The following is an 18,830-nucleotide window of genomic DNA, read 5'->3' as shown; positions in this document are numbered from 1 at the left end:
ATTATGGGTTGCAGCTTCATCTATCTGCTTTAGAAGTAGACTTTCCATGCTTTCTGTTATATTTGGGGGTTTGTAACAGACCCCAATGAGAATTTTGTTACCATTTTTCCCTCCATGAATTTCAACCCATATGGACTCGACATCCTCATTCCCTTCGCTAATATCCTCCCTTAAAGTGGACTTTAGACAAGACTTTACATAGAGACAAACCCCTCCTCCTCTCCGATTTTTACGATCCTTTCTAAACAGACTGTAACCCTGTAAGTTAACTGCCCAGTCATAGCTTTCATCTAACCATGTCTCGGTTATTCCCACTATGTCAAAGTTACCTGTAGATATTTCTGCTTCTAGTTCTTCCATCTTGTTTGTCAGGCTTCTGGCGTTTGCGAGCATGCAGTTTAGAGGATTTTGTTTTGTTCCAATCTCCTCACTGTGGATTGTTTTAGAAATGTTCTTACCTCCCTTCTGAGTATGTTTTCCTGGGTCGTCTTTGTTCGAGTCTAATGTTTTTCTTCCCGTCCCCTCTTCTTCTAGTTTAACGCCCTCCTGATGAGTGTAGCGAGTCTTCTGGCGAATGTGTGTTTCCCAGGTTTGTTGAGGTGTAGTCCGTCTCTGGCGAGGAGTCCATCATACCAGTAATTCACACCGTGGTCCAGGAATCCAAATCCTTGTTGTCTGCACCATCGTCTTAGCCAGTTGTTTGCATCAAGGATCCTGTTCCATCTCCTGGTGCCATGCCCGTCTACTGGAAGGATAGAAGAAAAAACTACCTGTGCATCCAGTTCCTTTACTTTCTTCCCCAACTCTTCAAAGTCCTTGCAGATTGTCGGTAGGTCCTTCCTTGCCGTGTCATTGGTGCCAACATGTATCAGAAGAAATGGGTGGACGTCCTTGGAGCTGAAGAGCTTTGGTATCCTATCGGTCACATCCTTGATCATCGCACCTGGAAGGCAGCATACTTCTCTTGCAGTTATGTCCGGTCTGCAGATGGCTGCTTCGGTGCCTCTCAGTAGTGAGTCTCCCACCACCACCACTCTTCGTTGCTTCTTGGCTGTACTTTTTGCTGTCACTTGTTGCTGTGTGCCCTTTTCTTTTTTGCTTGCTGGTATTGCTTCATTCTTAGGTGTGCCATCTTCATCCTCTACAAAGATTTGATATCGGTTCTTCAGTTGTGTGGTTGGTGATTTCTCCATGGTCTTCTTGCTTCTTTTGGTCACATGCTTCCACTCATCTGCTTTTGGAGGTTCTCTGACACTTTTTGCACCTTCTGTGACCAGTAGAGATGCTTCTGTTCTGTCTAGAAAGTCTTCATTCTCTTTGATGAGTTTCAAAGTTGCTATTCTTTCTTCCAGACCCCGCACCTTTTCTTCTAAAAGGGCCACTAGTCTACACTTCTGACAGGTGAAATTGGATTCTTCTTCTGGTCGATCTGTGAACATGTAGCACATGCTGCAGCTCACCATGTAGGTTGTCACATCTGCCATGTTGCTCCTAGATCCTGCTGACTTGCTGTGTGTTTTCCTTCTTGTGTAATCTACTCAGCCAAGCTCTCTTGCAATAATGTCCTACAGGCAAAAATTCTTCTAGCTTAGGGAGACTTCGCTTCTCCCAGAAGGCACCTGGAATATGCAAATTAGCCTCCTGAAGCTTGAATCCCTGGTTTGGTGATGCTTTCGAAGCAGCTGGTCCCGGCTGTACCCAACGATCTTCTAGCTTAGGGAGACTTCGCTTCTCCCAGAAGGCACCTGGAATATGCAAATTAGCCTCCTGAAGCTTGAATCCCTGGTTTGGTGATGCTTTCGAAGCAGCTGGTCCCGGCTGTACCCAACGATCTTCTAGCTTAGGGAGACTTCGCTTCTCCCAGAAGGCACCTGGAATATGCAAATTAGCCTCCTGAAGCTTGAATCCCTGGTTTGGTGATGCTTTCGAAGCAGCTGGTCCCGGCTGTACCCAACGATCTTCTAGCTTAGGGAGACTTCGCTTCTCCCAGAAGGCACCTGGAATATGCAAATTAGCCTCCTGAAGCTTGAATCCCTGGTTTGGTGATGCTTTCGAAGCAGCTGGTCCCGGCTGTACCCAACGATCTTCTAGCTTAGGGAGACTTCGCTTCTCCCAGAAGGCACCTGGAATATGCAAATTAGCCTCCTGAAGCTTGAATCCCTGGTTTGGTGATGCTTTCGAAGCAGCTGGTCCCGGCTGTACCCAACGATCTTCTAGCTTAGGGAGACTTCGCTTCTCCCAGAAGGCACCTGGAATATGCAAATTAGCCTCCTGAAGCTTGAATCCCTGGTTTGGTGATGCTTTCGAAGCAGCTGGTCCCGGCTGTACCCAACGATCTTCTAGCTTAGGGAGACTTCGCTTCTCCCAGAAGGCACCTGGAATATGCAAATTAGCCTCCTGAAGCTTGAATCCCTGGTTTGGTGATGCTTTCGAAGCAGCTGGTCCCGGCTGTACCCAACGATCTTCTAGCTTAGGGAGACTTCGCTTCTCCCAGAAGGCACCTGGAATATGCAAATTAGCCTCCTGAAGCTTGAATCCCTGGTTTGGTGATGCTTTCGAAGCAGCTGGTCCCGGCTGTACCCAACGATCTTCTAGCTTAGGGAGACTTCGCTTCTCCCAGAAGGCACCTGGAATATGCAAATTAGCCTCCTGAAGCTTGAATCCCTGGTTTGGTGATGCTTTCGAAGCAGCTGGTCCCGGCTGTACCCAACGATCTTCTAGCTTAGGGAGACTTCGCTTCTCCCAGAAGGCACCTGGAATATGCAAATTAGCCTCCTGAAGCTTGAATCCCTGGTTTGGTGATGCTTTCGAAGCAGCTGGTCCCGGCTGTACCCAACGATCTTCTAGCTTAGGGAGACTTCGCTTCTCCCAGAAGGCACCTGGAATATGCAAATTAGCCTCCTGAAGCTTGAATCCCTGGTTTGTGTTGTTATATATTTGTGTTGTTATATACACTGGGCCCGATTTTTTGTTCAGTCTCCCAAGAAAAGGTGAGATTCAAATTCTCAAAAGTGGATATACTTCAATCCTGTTAGTTAATCGTATGTCAGACAGCCACTTTCTGCCACTTACATTGCGTTGTTATATACACTGGGCCTGAGTATTGGTTCAGTCTCCCAAAAAAAGTGAGATTCAAATTCTCACAAAGTGGATATACTTCATTCCTGTTAGTTTATCGTATGTCAGCCAGCCACTTTCTGCCACTTACATTGCGTTGTTATATACACTGGGCCTGAGTTTTGGTTCAGTCTCCCCCCCAAAAAAGGGAGATTTAAATTCTCAACAAGTTTATATACACCTTCTACCTTGTTTTACAGTACCATATAACGGTTGTTATTTTGGTTAGATTTTCCATAAAAAAAATGAGGAAGTCTGGTGGAAGAGCCCATGGGCGGTGGTTGCCAGCTGGTACTGATGGTGGTGGTGGTGCATCTGGTGGTAGTGGCAAAAGCACAATAGCACCTAAGGCTGGAGGTGTTGAGCCAGCGTCATCGTCTGGCTACACAAGGCATCGAAGGCTCCCTTATCTGGGAGTAGGAAAAAAGCTTTTAAAGCCGGAGCAGCAGGAAAAAGTTTTGGCTTTCTTTGCTGACTCAGCCACTAGCTCTTTAGCCTCCTCTTTTGAAAGTTCCAAATATAAAAGCAGCGAGTCGTCAGTGTATGCTCCCAGTCACGAACAAGACGTTTCCTTGTGTCCTTCACCCAAACCAAAAGTGAAGGATGCGTCAGGCGACACTACAGGTTACTCCATGGAGCTCTTTACACATACCATGCCTGGGTAAGAAAGGGAAGTTGTTAACTGCCCATTACAGGATAAATCGGACATGGAGTGCACAGATGAACAGCCACAGCTAGATTATTATGCTGTTCCATTGACTTAGATCACTACATTGTCCTCGTAGTGTACTGAGCCAGAATCTGACCCTGATGAGACTATGGTGCCCCGTCCTGAACGCTATAGCACCTTACACGGTGACACAGAGGAAGGTGCACATGATATTGAAGAGGAGGTGATAGATGACCCAGTTGTTGACCCTGATTGGCAGCCAATGGGGGAAGACGGTGCGGCTGCCACTAGCTCAGAAGTGGAGGAGGATGATCCGCAGCAGCCATCTACATCGCAACAGCTGTCATCTGGCAGGCCCGTATCAGGCCAAAAACGTTTGTCCCAAAAAAAAAACAGTTTTAGCACAGCGTGGCCATCCGGTGAAAGGAGAACAGCGTGCAATGCCTGAAAAGGTATCTCATAGTAGGAAGTGTGTAGTGTGGCAATGTTTTAACCAAGATCCGAATGATCAGTCAAAAGTTATCTGTAAGAAATGCTCAAAGACATTTAGCAGAGGGAAGAATCTTCAAAATTTAAATACAACGTGCATGCTTAGACATTTAGCCAGCATGCACTTGCAAGCTTGGACTAACTACCAAACGGCCCATACTATTAGTGCACCTGCTCAGAATGAAGGTAGTCAGCAATGATACATTGCTTCCCTCACTGTAAGCCTACCGGTTAGGACACCACCAGCAGCAATTGTGGAGGTATTGTCGCAAGGCCAAAGCAGTTAGGGAATCACAAGGTTTTAGGAAGGAAACACTGTATGTAGGCCAACATCAAGAATACCATCACCAACCCTCTCTCAATCTGCCATGTCCACCACCCCCACCGCTAGTTCCACCATATGCAGCTCTCCAGTCCAGCACACCCTACAAGAAACTCTTGTTAGGAAAATAAAAGAAAGTACTCATCCTCTCATCCGAGTACACAGGGTTTGAACGCCCACATTGCAAGACTAATCTCGTTAGAGATGATGCCCTACCGGTTGGTTGAAAGCGGAGCTTTCACAGACCTGATGGCCTACGCAGTACCACGCTATGACCTACCCAGTCAGCACTTCTTTGCGAGAAAAGCCATCCCAGCCCTCCACCAGCATGTCAAAGACCGCATTGTCCATGCACTTAGGCAATCAGTCAGTGGAAAGATGCACCTCACAACAGATCCATGGACCAGTAGGCATGGCCATGGACGTTACGTGTCCATCACGGCGCACTGGGTTAATGTGGTGGATGCAGGGTCCACAGGGAACAGCCATAGTGGGACAGTTCTGCCTAGCTCACGGTCTAGGAAACAGTTGGCTGTAGACGTTCGCCACCCCTCCTCCTCCTTCAGAAGCGAAAGCTCATCCACAGAGCGCAGTCGCACGACCACTCCATCCGCAGCTGCAAGTGTTGCACACGAGGTGTCCCATTATCGAACAGCTAGTGGTGAGCGTCAGCAGGCTGTGCTACAAATGAAGTGTTTGGGCGACAACAGACACACCGCGGAAGTACTGGCCGAGTACTTGCAGCAACAAACTCAGTCATGGCTGGGCAGTGTACATCTTGAGGCAGGCAAGGGAGTCAGTGATAACGGAAGGAATTTTATGGCTGCCATAGCCCTTTCAGAACTTAAACACATACCTTGCCTGGCTCACACCTTGAACCTGGTGGTGCAGTGCTTCCTCAAAAATTATTCGGAGTTACCAGCTCTGCTCCTGTAGGTGCGCAGACTTTGCTCGCACGTCCGCCGGTCGCCCGTACACTCCAGCCGTATGCTGAACCATCAGCGATCGCTGAATCTTCCCCAGCACCACCTGATAATCGACGTTGCAATAAGGTGGAACTCCACACTGCACATGGTTCAGAGGCTGTGCGAACAGAGGCGTGCTGTAATTAATTTCTGGGAGGATACACATACACGGGCAGGCACTTGGATGGCAGACATGGAGTTGTCTGGTGTGCAGTGGTCGATGCTACAAGACCTTTGTCAAGTCCTTCAGTGTTTTGAGGAATGCACATGGCTGGTAAGTGCAGATGACACCATCATAAGCATGAGCATCCCACTAATGCGTCTGCTGATGCAAAGTTTGACGCACATTAAGGAGCAGGCGTCTGCAGCTGAGGAGGAGGGAAGACTTGATGACAGTCAGCCATTGTCTGCTGAGGGAACTCTCCTGGACGAGGTGGCGGACGAAGAGGAGGAGGAGGATGATGGGGATGAATATTTATGGGAGGAGGATGCTTCTCAGGGGGCAATAGAAACTGTTGGCATTGCAAGGTCAGGTACAGGGTTTTTGCGGGACACAAGTGATGTTGATTTGCAAGAAAGTGCTCCTCAACCCAGCACTTGCAGTGAATTGACACCTGGAACATTGGCCCACATGGCTGAGCATGCTTTGCGTTTAATAAAAAGGGACCCCCGCATTATCAAAATGATGACCAATGATGATTACTGGTTGGCCTGCCTCCTGGATCCACGATATGAAGGAAAATTGCAAAATATCATGCCACATGAGAACCTAGAGCAAATATTGGCTACCAAACAAGCAACTTTTGTAGACCATTTGGTTCAGGCATTCCCAGCACACAGCGGCGGTGATGGTTCTTACACGAGCCGTAGGGGGCAACATGGCAGAGGTGTTAGAGGTGCACAAATCCGAAGTGGTGTTGGACAGAGGGGTTTTATGACCAGGTTGTGGAGTGATTTTGCAATGACCGCTGACACGACAGGTACTACTGCATCGACTCAAAGTGACAGGAGACAGCATTTGTCCAGTATGGTTATGAACTACTTTTCCTCCCTTATCGATGTTCTCCCTCACAAGTCATTCCCCTTTGATTACTGGGCATCTAAAATAGACACCTGGCCTGAATTGGCAGAATATGCATTACAGGAGCTCGCTTGCCCTGCTTTTAGTGTGCTATCAGAAAGAGTCTTCAGTGCTGCTGGTTCAATACTGACCGCAAAAAGGACACGTGTGGCTACTCAGAATGTGGATGATCTAACCTTCATTAAAGTGAACCAATCATCGATTTCAAATTATTTTCCCCGCCTTCCCCTGCTGACACGTAGCTTGCCTGAAAAATTTCTTGCTTTTGGCCTCCTCTTACTGATTTCTCCAATTCCTTCATTTGCAGCTGCAGAATGTCAACCATAGGCCATTTTTATACCTCCCTAAATGGGCTGACTCCCCTCCACAGGGCCGTTGTCAGCACCTGGCGCAAGCACCCTTGCGAGTGCCGTTTGCCTTTACAGGTGGGTGCGCCCACTGTTGGGTGACGGCACTGGCACAGGGTCCCTCATAGTACAATGAAGTGTCTGACGGTGGTGGTGCACAACCAACGTCAGACACACCGTCGTAATATGAGGAGCCCTGTGACAGTACCGCTGCCCATGAGAGAGTATTCCCCCCCAGCTCGAACAGTGCTCTACCACTTGCAATACTTACCCCTCCCTGCTCCACCGCTGTGTAGTTTGTGCTGCTAAATCCTTCAATGGCACTGCCAATACAAATGTGTTGAAATGATACATGATAGTTAAAATATACAGGGGCCCTGGCCTCCATTTAGACCAGTTAATACTTTGCGCCTACTACCACTGTCTGCTACTCAGCAGAGGAGCCCTCCCCGGTACCTAGCTATGCCACCTGTTTATTTATCAACTATTTTTTGGCAGACATTTAGCCCACTTTATTATTTGGGCCTACCAACTGTGTCTCCACTCATTACAGTTGTCCTCCACTGAACAAAGCAATGCCGCCTGTTTAGTCCTGTTACCGATTTTGAACTGCATTTAGCCTACTTTCTTATTTGGGCCTACCAACTGTGTCTGCCACTCATTACAGTTGTCCTCCACTGAACAAAGCAATGCCGCCTGTTTAGTCCTGTTACCAATTTTGAACTGCATTTAGCCTACTTTATCATTTGGACCTACTAACTGTGTCTGTGTGTCTGCCACTCATTACATTTGTCCTCCACTGAACATAGCAATGCCGCCTGTTTAGTCCTGTTACCAATTTTGAACTGCATTTAGCTTACTTTCTTATTTGGTCCTACCAACTGTGTCTGTTACTCATTACAGTTGTCCTCCACTGAACAAAGCAATGCCGCCTGTTTAGTCCTGTTACCAATTTTGAACTGCATTTAGCCTACTTTATCATTTGGGCCTACTAACTGTGTCTGTGTCTCTGCCACTCATTACAGTTGTCCTCCACTGATCATAGCAATGCCACCTGTTTAGTCCTGTTACCAATTTTGAACTGCATTTAGCCTTCTTTCTTATTTGGGCCTATATCTGTGTTTCCTCCTCATCCTGCCCATTGCCCAGCCACTGCTGGATGAGTCTGCTGGTACATTGACCCAGACCACTACACTCCCCTTGCACTCTACACAGCCAGAATCTGACCCTGCTGAAAGTCAAGTTCCCCTTCCCGCATACTATACCACCTTACACGGGGACAAAGTGGAAGGTGCAGATGAAAGTGCAGGTTCTTTCATCAGGTGGGGGGGCATACTCGTTGGCACTGGCACAGGGCCCTTCATAGTACGCAAAAGTGTCTCTGGCAGTGGGAGGCGCCATCTGCCATCAAACACATCGCCATACTATGAGGAGTCCTGTGCCAGTGCCAACGAGTGGGCCCCCCTGCTTGCTCAGGATCACAGCACTTGCAAAGTTGAAATACTGACCTCTCCCTGCTCCACCGCCGTGACGTATTCCACGTTTCCTGGGCCCATGAAAATCTTGAGCCAACTATTGTTATAAAGTAAATTAAGATTGACAAGCTTAATTAATAAGAATTGATGTTTTTGGCATTAAAATGGACACTGTAGGTGTTTTCCTGTCCTCCATTCACTGCCGACTTTGATTCCCCATTGACTTGCATTGGGTTTCGTGTTTCAGTCGGCCCCCGACTTTTCGCAATAATCGGCCCATTTCACCTAACCCAACTTTTGACAAAGTCAGGTTTCGCGAAACCCGACTCGATCCTAAAAAGTAAAAGTCGCTCAACTCTACTCAACACCTAACACACACTCTTTCCCCCTTCCAATCTGCAGCGTTTCTCGCACGCAAAACTGCAGATCTTTTTTAAACCTGCGGATTGACCTGACACAATGGAAGTCAATGGGTTAGGAAACGCTGAAGATCTGCATAAAGAATTGATATGGGCCTTTTTTGAATCTGCTGCATTTTCAGTATGGAATTTTCCGCACCATTAGCACAGCATTTTTCCCCCCATTGATTTACATTGTACAGGAAATCACTTGCGGATCTACAGCGTTTCTGCGCTGAAAAAAATGCTGCGGATCCACAGGAAATCCGCAACCTGTGCACATACCCTGAAACTCAAACTTTCTCTGCCCTGACGTAGTTTTCAATAATTTTCAGCATAATGAGGACATGGTTGCTATTGAAAATAGCTTTCTTCCCCTCAAGGCAAAGCTGAATTCCACTGCAGGCTTTGACTCACATGATTTTTCTCAGAATTGTCAGATGGGCAGTCCAGCACTTTCTGAATGTATAACACCTTATACATAATATTGTAGCTAGTGGAGTCTTCCTTCTCTTTTCCCAGCATCAATGTTCATTCTAGAGGAGCTACTACATGGATAAATTCCAGTAGGTCAGAAGTCAAGTATCAGTAACTTTATTTGATGTCAGAGATGTCAGCAAAGTTAGGGACCCACTGAGAGGTGGAAATGGACTTTAAAGAGTCTGTTTAGAATGTTAAACTAAGAACCTCATGTTCAGTTTTTTAAGTTTTTGCTTGCGGCATTAGATCCATGTTTTATTTTTGGATCTGCAGTCGATATCTTTTTTCTACAGTCCAGTTATGTCAGAATTTCCAACACATTAAGAGACCATACTGGTTATATATCATTAAGATTATGTATTATGCTGATGAAGAGACAGCTATGATTTCATAATTCACTGATAATTCCTGCATCTTCTAAGGCGGGTCTGGGGTTTATAGTAGTTTTTGGGGTTTGCTTTCTTCTGGTTTTCCCTTTATGCTGTTAGCTCAGAGCTAGCTGTAGACAGTCTAATTTCTGCAATAAATAAGTGCATATACAGTGCATATATAGAGACTTACTTGCAGCAATGCATTTTGGGTATTGTATATTTCCCAATGAACATGTCGCTTCCAGACCCTTTTCTGGAGTCATTTCTTCGTTACATTGAAAGTTGATTATTTGTCCATTGTCCACTACTGTGCTTACATTGTAATGAATATTATTGCCAATCATTGCCGATTGCTGTAATACACAAAAACCTGAAAAAGATAATAGTTTACATGGTTACTAACGAGTATTTACTGAATACAAAGCACACTCCAGAAAGTGCGAGAATCAAAAATGTTACTATCTGACAGAAATTACTTGGTTCTACCTTGGCCCACCAGATTAACTTGAAATATAAGTTAAAAATAGTGATGAGCGAACGTGCTCGCCACTACTCGTTCCTCGCCCGAGAATTGCTATGCTCTGCATACTCGGCAAACAGTGAGCATTTCCGGGATTATTCGGCGGTAACTGCAGTCTCCACCTAGCAGTTTTGGTGGCGGACTTTAGAGACCCAATCACGGTGCAGGGATTGTCTGCCAGGCCATGAAATGCCGCAGCCATCTTTGTTGTGGTCGTGCAGTGATTGGCTGGGCCGTACAGCATCATCCCGAGTATAAGAGACCAGGTGCCGCCCTGCTCACCGCATTCTGTCCCTGTTTCAGTGAGAGTAGGGAGAGCTGCTGCCGAGAGAGGGTCAGATTCGTGGTTTTTGAGTTAGTGTAGGTCTGCAACTCTTAGGCTGCCGTCACTCTAGCAGTATTTGGTCAGTATTTTACATCAGTATTTGGAAGCCAAAACCAGGAGTGGAACAAATAGAGGAAAAGTATAATAGAAACATATGCACCACTTCTGTATTTATCACCCACTCCTGGTTTTAGCTTACAAATACTGATGTAAAATACCGACCAAATACTGATAGTGTGACGGGAGCCTTATATCCACAACTCCTCAGAAACCAAAAGTCCTTTTTAGGGCTAATTCGTGGGTCCCGATATTGCAGCGCTAGGTAGGCAGGGCACAGAATATCCACATCAGTGCAAGGCATGCAGACACTGTATGTGCATCCATTGGTCCCCAAAGCACCATAACAGCCTGCTGCTGCTGCAGCTTATTTACTGTTTATATACCTTTTTTTCCCCAAATCCCCCCCCCAAAAAAAAAAAAAATATACAGTCTGTTCTGTCAGACTGAGGCTTGTTGAAAAATTATAGTTTGTCAGGCATACGTAGCATAGTTGTGTGAGCTACCATTGTGCCCCTTTTGTTTTTTTGGTGTTTTAAATTCACAGATAAAGGCCTCACATATCTGCGTGCTCCAAGTTTTGGCATTGGAGGCCGGTGTACTTATTTTTTGGCTGTGTGATACTCAAATTCTATAAAGCGCTATTCAGCCTAAAAATTTTTTTACAGGCCACAGATTTGCCCGTGTGGTATTTCTGTTACAGACGTCATATATCTCTGCTCCAAGTTTGGTCATTGGAGGCCGGAGCATTTTTTTTGGCTGTGTGATAGTCAAATTCTATACAGCACTATTTTGCCTAAAAAAAAAATTGAAAGGCCACAGATATGCCAGTGTGGTATTTCTTTTACAGTCGTCATATATCTCTGCTCTAAGGTTTGGCATTGGAGGCCGGTATACTGTTTTTTTGGCTGTGTGAAACTCAAATTCTATACAGCGCTATTCAGCCTAAAAAAAATTTGAAAGGCCACAGATTTGCCAGTGTGGTATTTCTGCTACAGCCGTCATATATCTCTGCTCCAAGTTTTGGCATTGGAGGCCGGTGTACTTATTTTTTGGCTGTGTGATACTCACATTCTATACAGCGCTATTCAGCCCCCCAAAAATTGAAAGGCCACAGATTTGCCAGTGTGGTATTTCTGTTACCGATGTATATCTGCTCCAAGTTTTGGCATTGGAGGTCGGTGTACTTATTTTTTGGCTGTGAGAAACTCAAATCCTATACAGCGCTTTTTCGCATAAATTAACTTTAAAAAAAAATTTGAATACAGTCTGTTAGGTCAGGCTAGGGCCTGCCTGGTGTTTGGGGTTGAAAAATCGTAGATTTGCAGGCATACTGATCGCATATTATTTCGCTACTAATAAAGACGTCTGTGTTGAGCATTTGAAATAGTGCAGTAGTCCATTTAAAATGGACAAGGGGCAAGGGACGGGGAAGAGGACGTGATGCTGATGGTGCATCCAGAGAACGAGGCCATGGGCAAGGTGAAAGTGGGCAACAACAAAGACCCACATCTTCTCGCTTGACCTTCCTGTCCCAGTTTCTAGGGGACCGCAGCACACCACTATTGAAGCCAGAGCAGTGTGAAAAGGTTGTTGGTTGGATAGCGGATATTGCTTCCAGTCACTTAGCTACTACCACCACCTTGTCTTCCACACGGTCAAGTCTGAGTAGCCGTGAGTGTGGTCAAGATATTCCTCACCCTGATCCTCCTTCCTCCCACCATGCCGAGTGCCCTGAGACAACTGATCCCACACTTGGACACTCTGAAGAGCTGTTCACTTTTCCATTTCAAGATTCAGAAATCTCTGCCGATCAACTTGAAGTGGGGAAAGATGAGATCGCATGTAGAGCTTTGACCAGCCCAGGTCACACAAAGGCGATGGTGGGAACGTGTCACAAGAGGTGGACGATGATGAGACACAATTGCCAGAAAGTCAGGAGGAGGACCGTGCGGATGTGGAAGACGAGGTGATGGGTGACATAGTGAATGACCCAACCTGGCAGGACGACATGCATAGCGAGGACAGCAGCACAAATGGGGAAGGAGGCATATTCCCCAACAGGCAGGAAGAAGCAGTGTGGTGGCCACAGACAGAAGGCGTGCATCCATTCCCCGCAACACCAACATGAGTGAAGTTGCCATTCCACCTGTGAGATCTTCCCAAGTCTGGCTATTTTTTAAAGGCTGCCGATAACCCCAGGCCATTTGTAGCACCTGCCATGCCCACATCAGCAGAGATAGCAAAACAACCAGCCTGACTGTAACGCTCGCGCCGATACTGGTTGGCGCGGGCGCCTGGGGGTGTGGCCCCACTGGACCACAGACCGAACTTTCCTGGAAGGGGCGTAACTAAGTAGCTTCCTAGGTGTTCGCTGGAGCCTCTGATGGTGAGGTCAGACTTGTGCAATACGAAGCTACCAGGTACCACTCCAGGGTGGAGTTGGATTGTGGATGCTGATCCCACCGGGGACAAGACACAGGCAGGCAGGCACAGCTGTGACGCTGGCTGACAGACGGGTATGGCAGAGACCCTGATGGGCGGACTGGCTTGACGGAGATACAGGCAGGCAGATGGGCGCGGCTGGCACTCAGGCTGACAGGCGGGCACGGCTGGTACTGGCAGACAGGACTGATACTCTGGTAGGAACTGGTATTCAGATGGATGTATGGAAACAGGTAAGAACTTGTTCAGACTGGAGAATATAAAGAAGCAGGTAGAGACCTGTATGGCAAGTTGCAGAATAAAGATAGAGCAAAAGTGGAAGCAAAGCAGAATCACAGGAGGCGGAGTAAGAGTAGGAGGTGGAGCTAAGAGAAGAGAAGGAGAAGGCAGAGCTATGAGCAGAGAAGGAGAAGGCAGAGCAGAGAGTAGAGAGGGAGAAGGCAGAGCCAGAGACGGAGCCACAGAGGGCGGAGCCAAGAGCAGAGATGCTGGAGGTGGAGCCAAGAGCGGAGATGCTGGAGGCGGAGCGGAGATGCTGGAGGTGGAGCCAAGAGCGGAGACGCTGTTGGCGGAGCCAAGAGCGGAGACGCTGAAGGCAGAGCCAAGAGCGGAGACGCTGGAGGCAGAGCCAAGAGCTGAGTCGCTGGAGGCAGAGCCAAGAGCCAGAACCGCAGGAGGTGACGCCAAGAGTAAAAGAGTGCAGAACCACATGTTGTGGCGAGGAAAGCCGAGAGACACAGAACCACAGGTTGTGGCAGAACAGAGCAGAGATGCAGAGCCACAGAAAGTGGCAAGCAGAGCAGGAGGATAAGGCAGAGGTACACACAGCAGAGTGGGAAATGACAAATGACAAAGGAGAAACAGGAACGGACATAGACCAGAGTTCAGACAGGAATGGACACGGATACACAAACAGAACACAGATGAAGGCCTGCAGTATTGCAGCCCTCTGAGACAGGAAACACGACCTGGCAGCTTAGTAGCAAGTGCTAACTGAGGGGAATAGTTTGCTCAGGCATCCTCCAATGGGTGAGGATGCCTTAAGTATCAGAGGCCTCAAGGCTATTGTCCAGGAACACCCAAGGGAGGTGCACACAGTCTCAATAAGAATCCGGAGTGGCTGGCGCCGCCCCCCCCTATGCACACAGCAAGGAAGTGTACACAGAGCAAGCCACCATGAAGCACATGGCATGGAGCCGGCAGCAGACAGATCTCACAGCATGGCACTGGGTGAGTGAGTTGATGTAACAGGCAGGTGGGGAATGGAAGGCCATGTAGTGATGCCGGCAGGATTGTTACACTGACCATAACCAGCATGATCAGGCACATGCAAGCAAAGCTCACCGACTTTTTGGGCCGAACCCGAGGCTCCAGGACCACTGCTGTTATGACCTGGTGGTCAGGACAATAATGGACCTGGTGGTTAAAAGCACATGGAATGACCTGGTAGTTACTGATAATAAAGGACGAGCTCTGGGACGTGGGAACTCTGCTGACCGCAATCCCTAATCCTATCACACACACACTAGAAATAGCCGTGGATTGCTCCTAACGCTCCCTATGCAACTCGGCACAGCCTAAGAAACTAGCTAGCCCTGAAGATAGAAAAATAAAGCCTACCTTGCCTCAGATAAATTCCCCAAAGGAAAAGGCAGCCCCTCACATATAATGACTGTGAGTAAAGATGAAAATACAAACACAGAGATGAAATAGATTTAGCAAAGTGAGGCCCGACTTACTGAACAGACCGAGGATAGGAAAGGTAGCTTTGCGGTCAGCACAAAAACCTACAAAAAGACCACGCAGAGGGCGCAAAAAGACCCTCCGCACCGACTCACGGTGCGGAGGCGCTCCCTCTGCGTCCCAGAGCTTCCAGCAAGCAAGACAACAACAAAATAGCAAGCTGGACAGAAAAATAGCAAACCAGAGAAAAACAGGCAGGCACTTAGCTTCTACTAGGAAGACAGGTCACAAGAACGATCCAGGAGAGAACAAGACCAATACTGGAACATTGACAGGTGGCCTGGAGCAAAGATCTAAGTGGGGTTAAATAGAGCAACCAGCTAACGAATTAACCTCGTCACCTGTGGAAGGAAACTCAGAAACACCCACAGCCACCAGAGGAATTCCATGGATAGAACCAGCCGAAGTACCATTCATGACCACAGGAGGGAGCCCGACAACAGAATTCACAACAGTACCCCCCCTTGAGGAGGGGTCACCGAACCCTCACCAGAGCCCCCAGGCCGACCAGGATGAGCCAAATGAAAGGCATGAACCAGATGGGCAGCATGAACATCAGAGGCAAAAACCTAGGAATTATCTTCCTGACCATAACCCTTCCACTTGACCAGGTACTGGAGTTTCCGTCTCGAAATACGAGAATCCAAAATCTTCTCCACCACATACTCCAACTCCCCCTCAACCAACAGCGGGGCAGGAGGATCAACGGATGGAACCACAGGCGCCACGTATCTCTGCAATAACGACCTATGGAACACATTATGGATGGCAAAAGAAGCAGGAAGGGCCAAACGAAATGACACAGGATTGATAACCTCAGAAATCTTATACGGACCAATGAAACGAGGCTTAAACTTAGGAGAGGAAACCTTCATAGGAACATAACGAGACGACAACCAAACCAAATCCCCAACACGAAGTCGGGGACCCACACAGCGCCGGCGGTTAGCGAAACGTTGAGCCTTCTCCTGGGACAATGTCAAATTGTCCACCACATGAGTCCAAATCTGCTGCAACCTATCCACCACAGTATCCATACCAGGACAGTCCGAAGACTCAACCTGCCCTGAAGAGAAACGCGGATGGAAACCAGAATTGCAGAAAAACGGCGAAACCAAAGTAGCCGAGCTGGCCCGATTATTAAGGGCGAACTCAGCCAATGGCAAAAAGGACACCCAATCATCCTGATCAGAAGAAACAAAACATCTCAGATATGTTTCCAAAGTCTGATTAGTTCGTTCGGTTTGGCCATTTGTCTGAGGATGGAAAGCCGAGGAAAAAGACAAATCAATGCCCATCCTAGCACAAAAAGATCGCCAAAACCTCGAAACAAACTGGGAACCTCTGTCAGAAATGATGTTCTCCGGGATACCATGTAAACGAACCACATGCTGGAAAAATAATGGCACCAAATCAGAGGAGGAAGGCAATTTAGACAAAGGTACCAAATGGACCATCTTAGAAAAGCGATCACAAACCACCCAAATGACCGACATCTTTTGAGAGACGGGGAGATCCGAAATAAAATCCATAGCAATATGCGTCCAGGGCCTCTTCGGGACCGGCAAGGGCAAATGCAACCCACTGGCACGAGAACAGCAGGGCTTAGCCCGAGCACAAGTCCCACAGGACTGCACAAAAGAACGCACATCCCGCGACAAAGACGGCCACCAAAAGGATCTAGCCACCAAATCTCTGGTACCAAAGATTCCAGGATGCCCAGCCAACACTGAACAATGAATCTCAGAGATAACTCTACTAGTCCATCTATCAGGGACAAACAGTTTCTCCACTGGGCAACGGTCAGGTCTATCAGCCTAAAATTTTTGCAGCACCCGCCGCAAATCAGGGGAGATGGCAGACAAAATTACCCCCTCTTTGAGAATACCCGCCGGCTCAGGAACACCCGGAGAGTCAGGCACAAAACTCCTTGACAGGGCATCAGCCTTCACATTCTTAGAGCCCGGAAGGTACGAAACCACAAAATCAAAATGGGAGAAAAATAATGACCATCGAGCCTGTCTCGGATTCAACCGTTTGGCAGACTCAAGATAAGTCAAATTCTTGTGATCTGTCAAGACCACCACGCGATGCTTGGCTCCTTCAAGCCAATGACGTCACTCCTCGAATGCCAACTTCATGGCCAACAACTCTCGATTACCAACATCATAATTGCGCTCAGCAGGCGAAAACTTTCTAGAAAAGAAAGCACATGGCTTCATCACCGAGCCATCAGAACTTCTTTGCGACAAAACAGCCCCAGCTCCAATCTCAGAAGCATCAACCTCAACCTGAAACGGGAGCGAAACATCTGGCTGGCAGAACACAGGGGCAGAAGAAAAATGACGCTTCAACTCCTGAAAAGCCTCTACAGCTGCAGAAGACCAATTGACCACATCAGCACCCTTCTTGGTCAAATCAGTCAACGGTTTAGCAACACTAGAAAAGTTAGCGATGAAGCGCCGATAAAAATTAGCAAAGCCCAGGAACTGTTGCAGGCTCTTCACAGATGTCGGCTGAGTCCAATCGTAAATGGCCAGGACTTTAACAGGGTCCATCTCGATAGTAGAAGGGGAAAAAATTAACCCCAAAAATGAAACCTTCTGAACTCCAAAGAGACACTTTGACCCCTTCACAAACAAGGAATTCGCACGAAGGACCTGGAACACCATTCTGACCTGCTTCACATGAGACTCCCAATCATCCGAAAAGACCAAAATATCATCCAAATACACAATCAGGAATTTATCCAGGTATTCTCGGAAGATGTCATGCATAAAGGACTGAAATACTGATGGAGCATTGGAAAGCCCGAATGACATAACCAGGTACTCAAAATGACCCTCGGGCGTATTAAATGCTGTTTTCCATTCATCGCCTTGTTTAATACGCACAAGATTATACACCCCTCGAAGATATATCTTGGTGAACCAAATAGCCCCTTTAATACGAGCAAACAAATCAGACAGCAACGGCAAAGGATACTGAAATTTGACTGTAAGTTTATTGAGAAGGCGGTAATCAATACAAGGTCTCAAAGAACCATCCTTCTTGGCCACAAAAAAGAACCCTGCTCCTAACGGTGATGACGACGGGCGAATATGGCCTTTCTCTAAGGATTCCTTTATATAACTCCGCATAGCGGCGTGTTCTGGCACAGATAAATTGAACAATCGGCCCTTAGGAAACTTACTACCAGGAATCAAATTAATTGCACAATCGCAATCCCTATGAGGAGGTAGGGCACTGGCTTTGGGCTCATCAAATACATCCCATAATCCGACAAAAACTCTGGAACTTCAGAAGGAGTGGAAGACGAAATAGACAAAAATGGAACATCACCATGTACCCCCTGGCAACCCCAGCTGGACACAGACATAGATTTCCAGTCCAATACTGGATTATGGACCTGTAGCCATGGCAACCCCAAAACGACCACATCATGCAGATTATGCAACACCAGAAAGCGGGTATCCTCCTGATGTGCAGGAGCCATGCACATGGTCAATTGGGTCCAGTACTGAGGCTTATTCCTGGCCAAAGGCGTAGCATCAATTCCTCTCAACGGAATAGGATACTGCAACGGCTCCAAGAAAAAACCACAGCGCCTGGCATACTCCAAGTCTATCAAATTCAGGGCAGAGCCTGAATCCACAAATGCCATAACAGAATAGGATGACAAAGAGCAAATCAGACAACGGACAATAGAAATTTAGACTGTACCGTACCAATGGTGGCAGACCTAGCGAACCGCTTAGTACGCTTAGGACAATCGGAGATAGCATGAGTGGAAACACCACAGTAAAAACATAGCCCATTCCGACGTCTGTGTTCTTGCCGTTCAGCTCTGGTCAAAGTCCTATCACATTGCATAGGCTCAGGCCCATGCCCAGATAGTACCGCCAAATGGTGCACAGCTTTACGCTCACGCAAGCATCGATCGATCTGAATGGCCAAAGACCTAGACTCATTCAGACCAGAAGGGGTGGGAAATCCCACCATGACATCCTTAAGGGCTTCAGTGA

At 47.4% G+C, this 18,830-nt stretch overlaps 1 protein-coding gene across 2 annotated transcripts in view; it reads right to left on the bottom strand.

Annotated features, from left to right (window-relative positions):
* Window positions 1–18,830, bottom strand: part of LOC138647923 (complement factor H-related protein 4-like) — an 804,152-nt gene that overhangs the window by 178,911 nt on the left and 606,411 nt on the right. For both annotated transcript variants that reach the window (XM_069737286.1, XM_069737287.1), the window contains exon 8: window positions 9,906–10,085. In XM_069737286.1, coding sequence (XP_069593387.1) covers window positions 9,906–10,085 — 180 coding nt within the window. The remainder of the gene's footprint in view (window positions 1–9,905; window positions 10,086–18,830) is intronic.

The sequence above is a fragment of the Ranitomeya imitator genome, chromosome 8 (assembly GCF_032444005.1).
Source record: "Ranitomeya imitator isolate aRanImi1 chromosome 8, aRanImi1.pri, whole genome shotgun sequence".
Lineage (NCBI taxonomy): Eukaryota > Metazoa > Chordata > Amphibia > Anura > Dendrobatidae > Ranitomeya > Ranitomeya imitator.
This window is presented reverse-complemented; position numbering and strand designations above follow the sequence as displayed.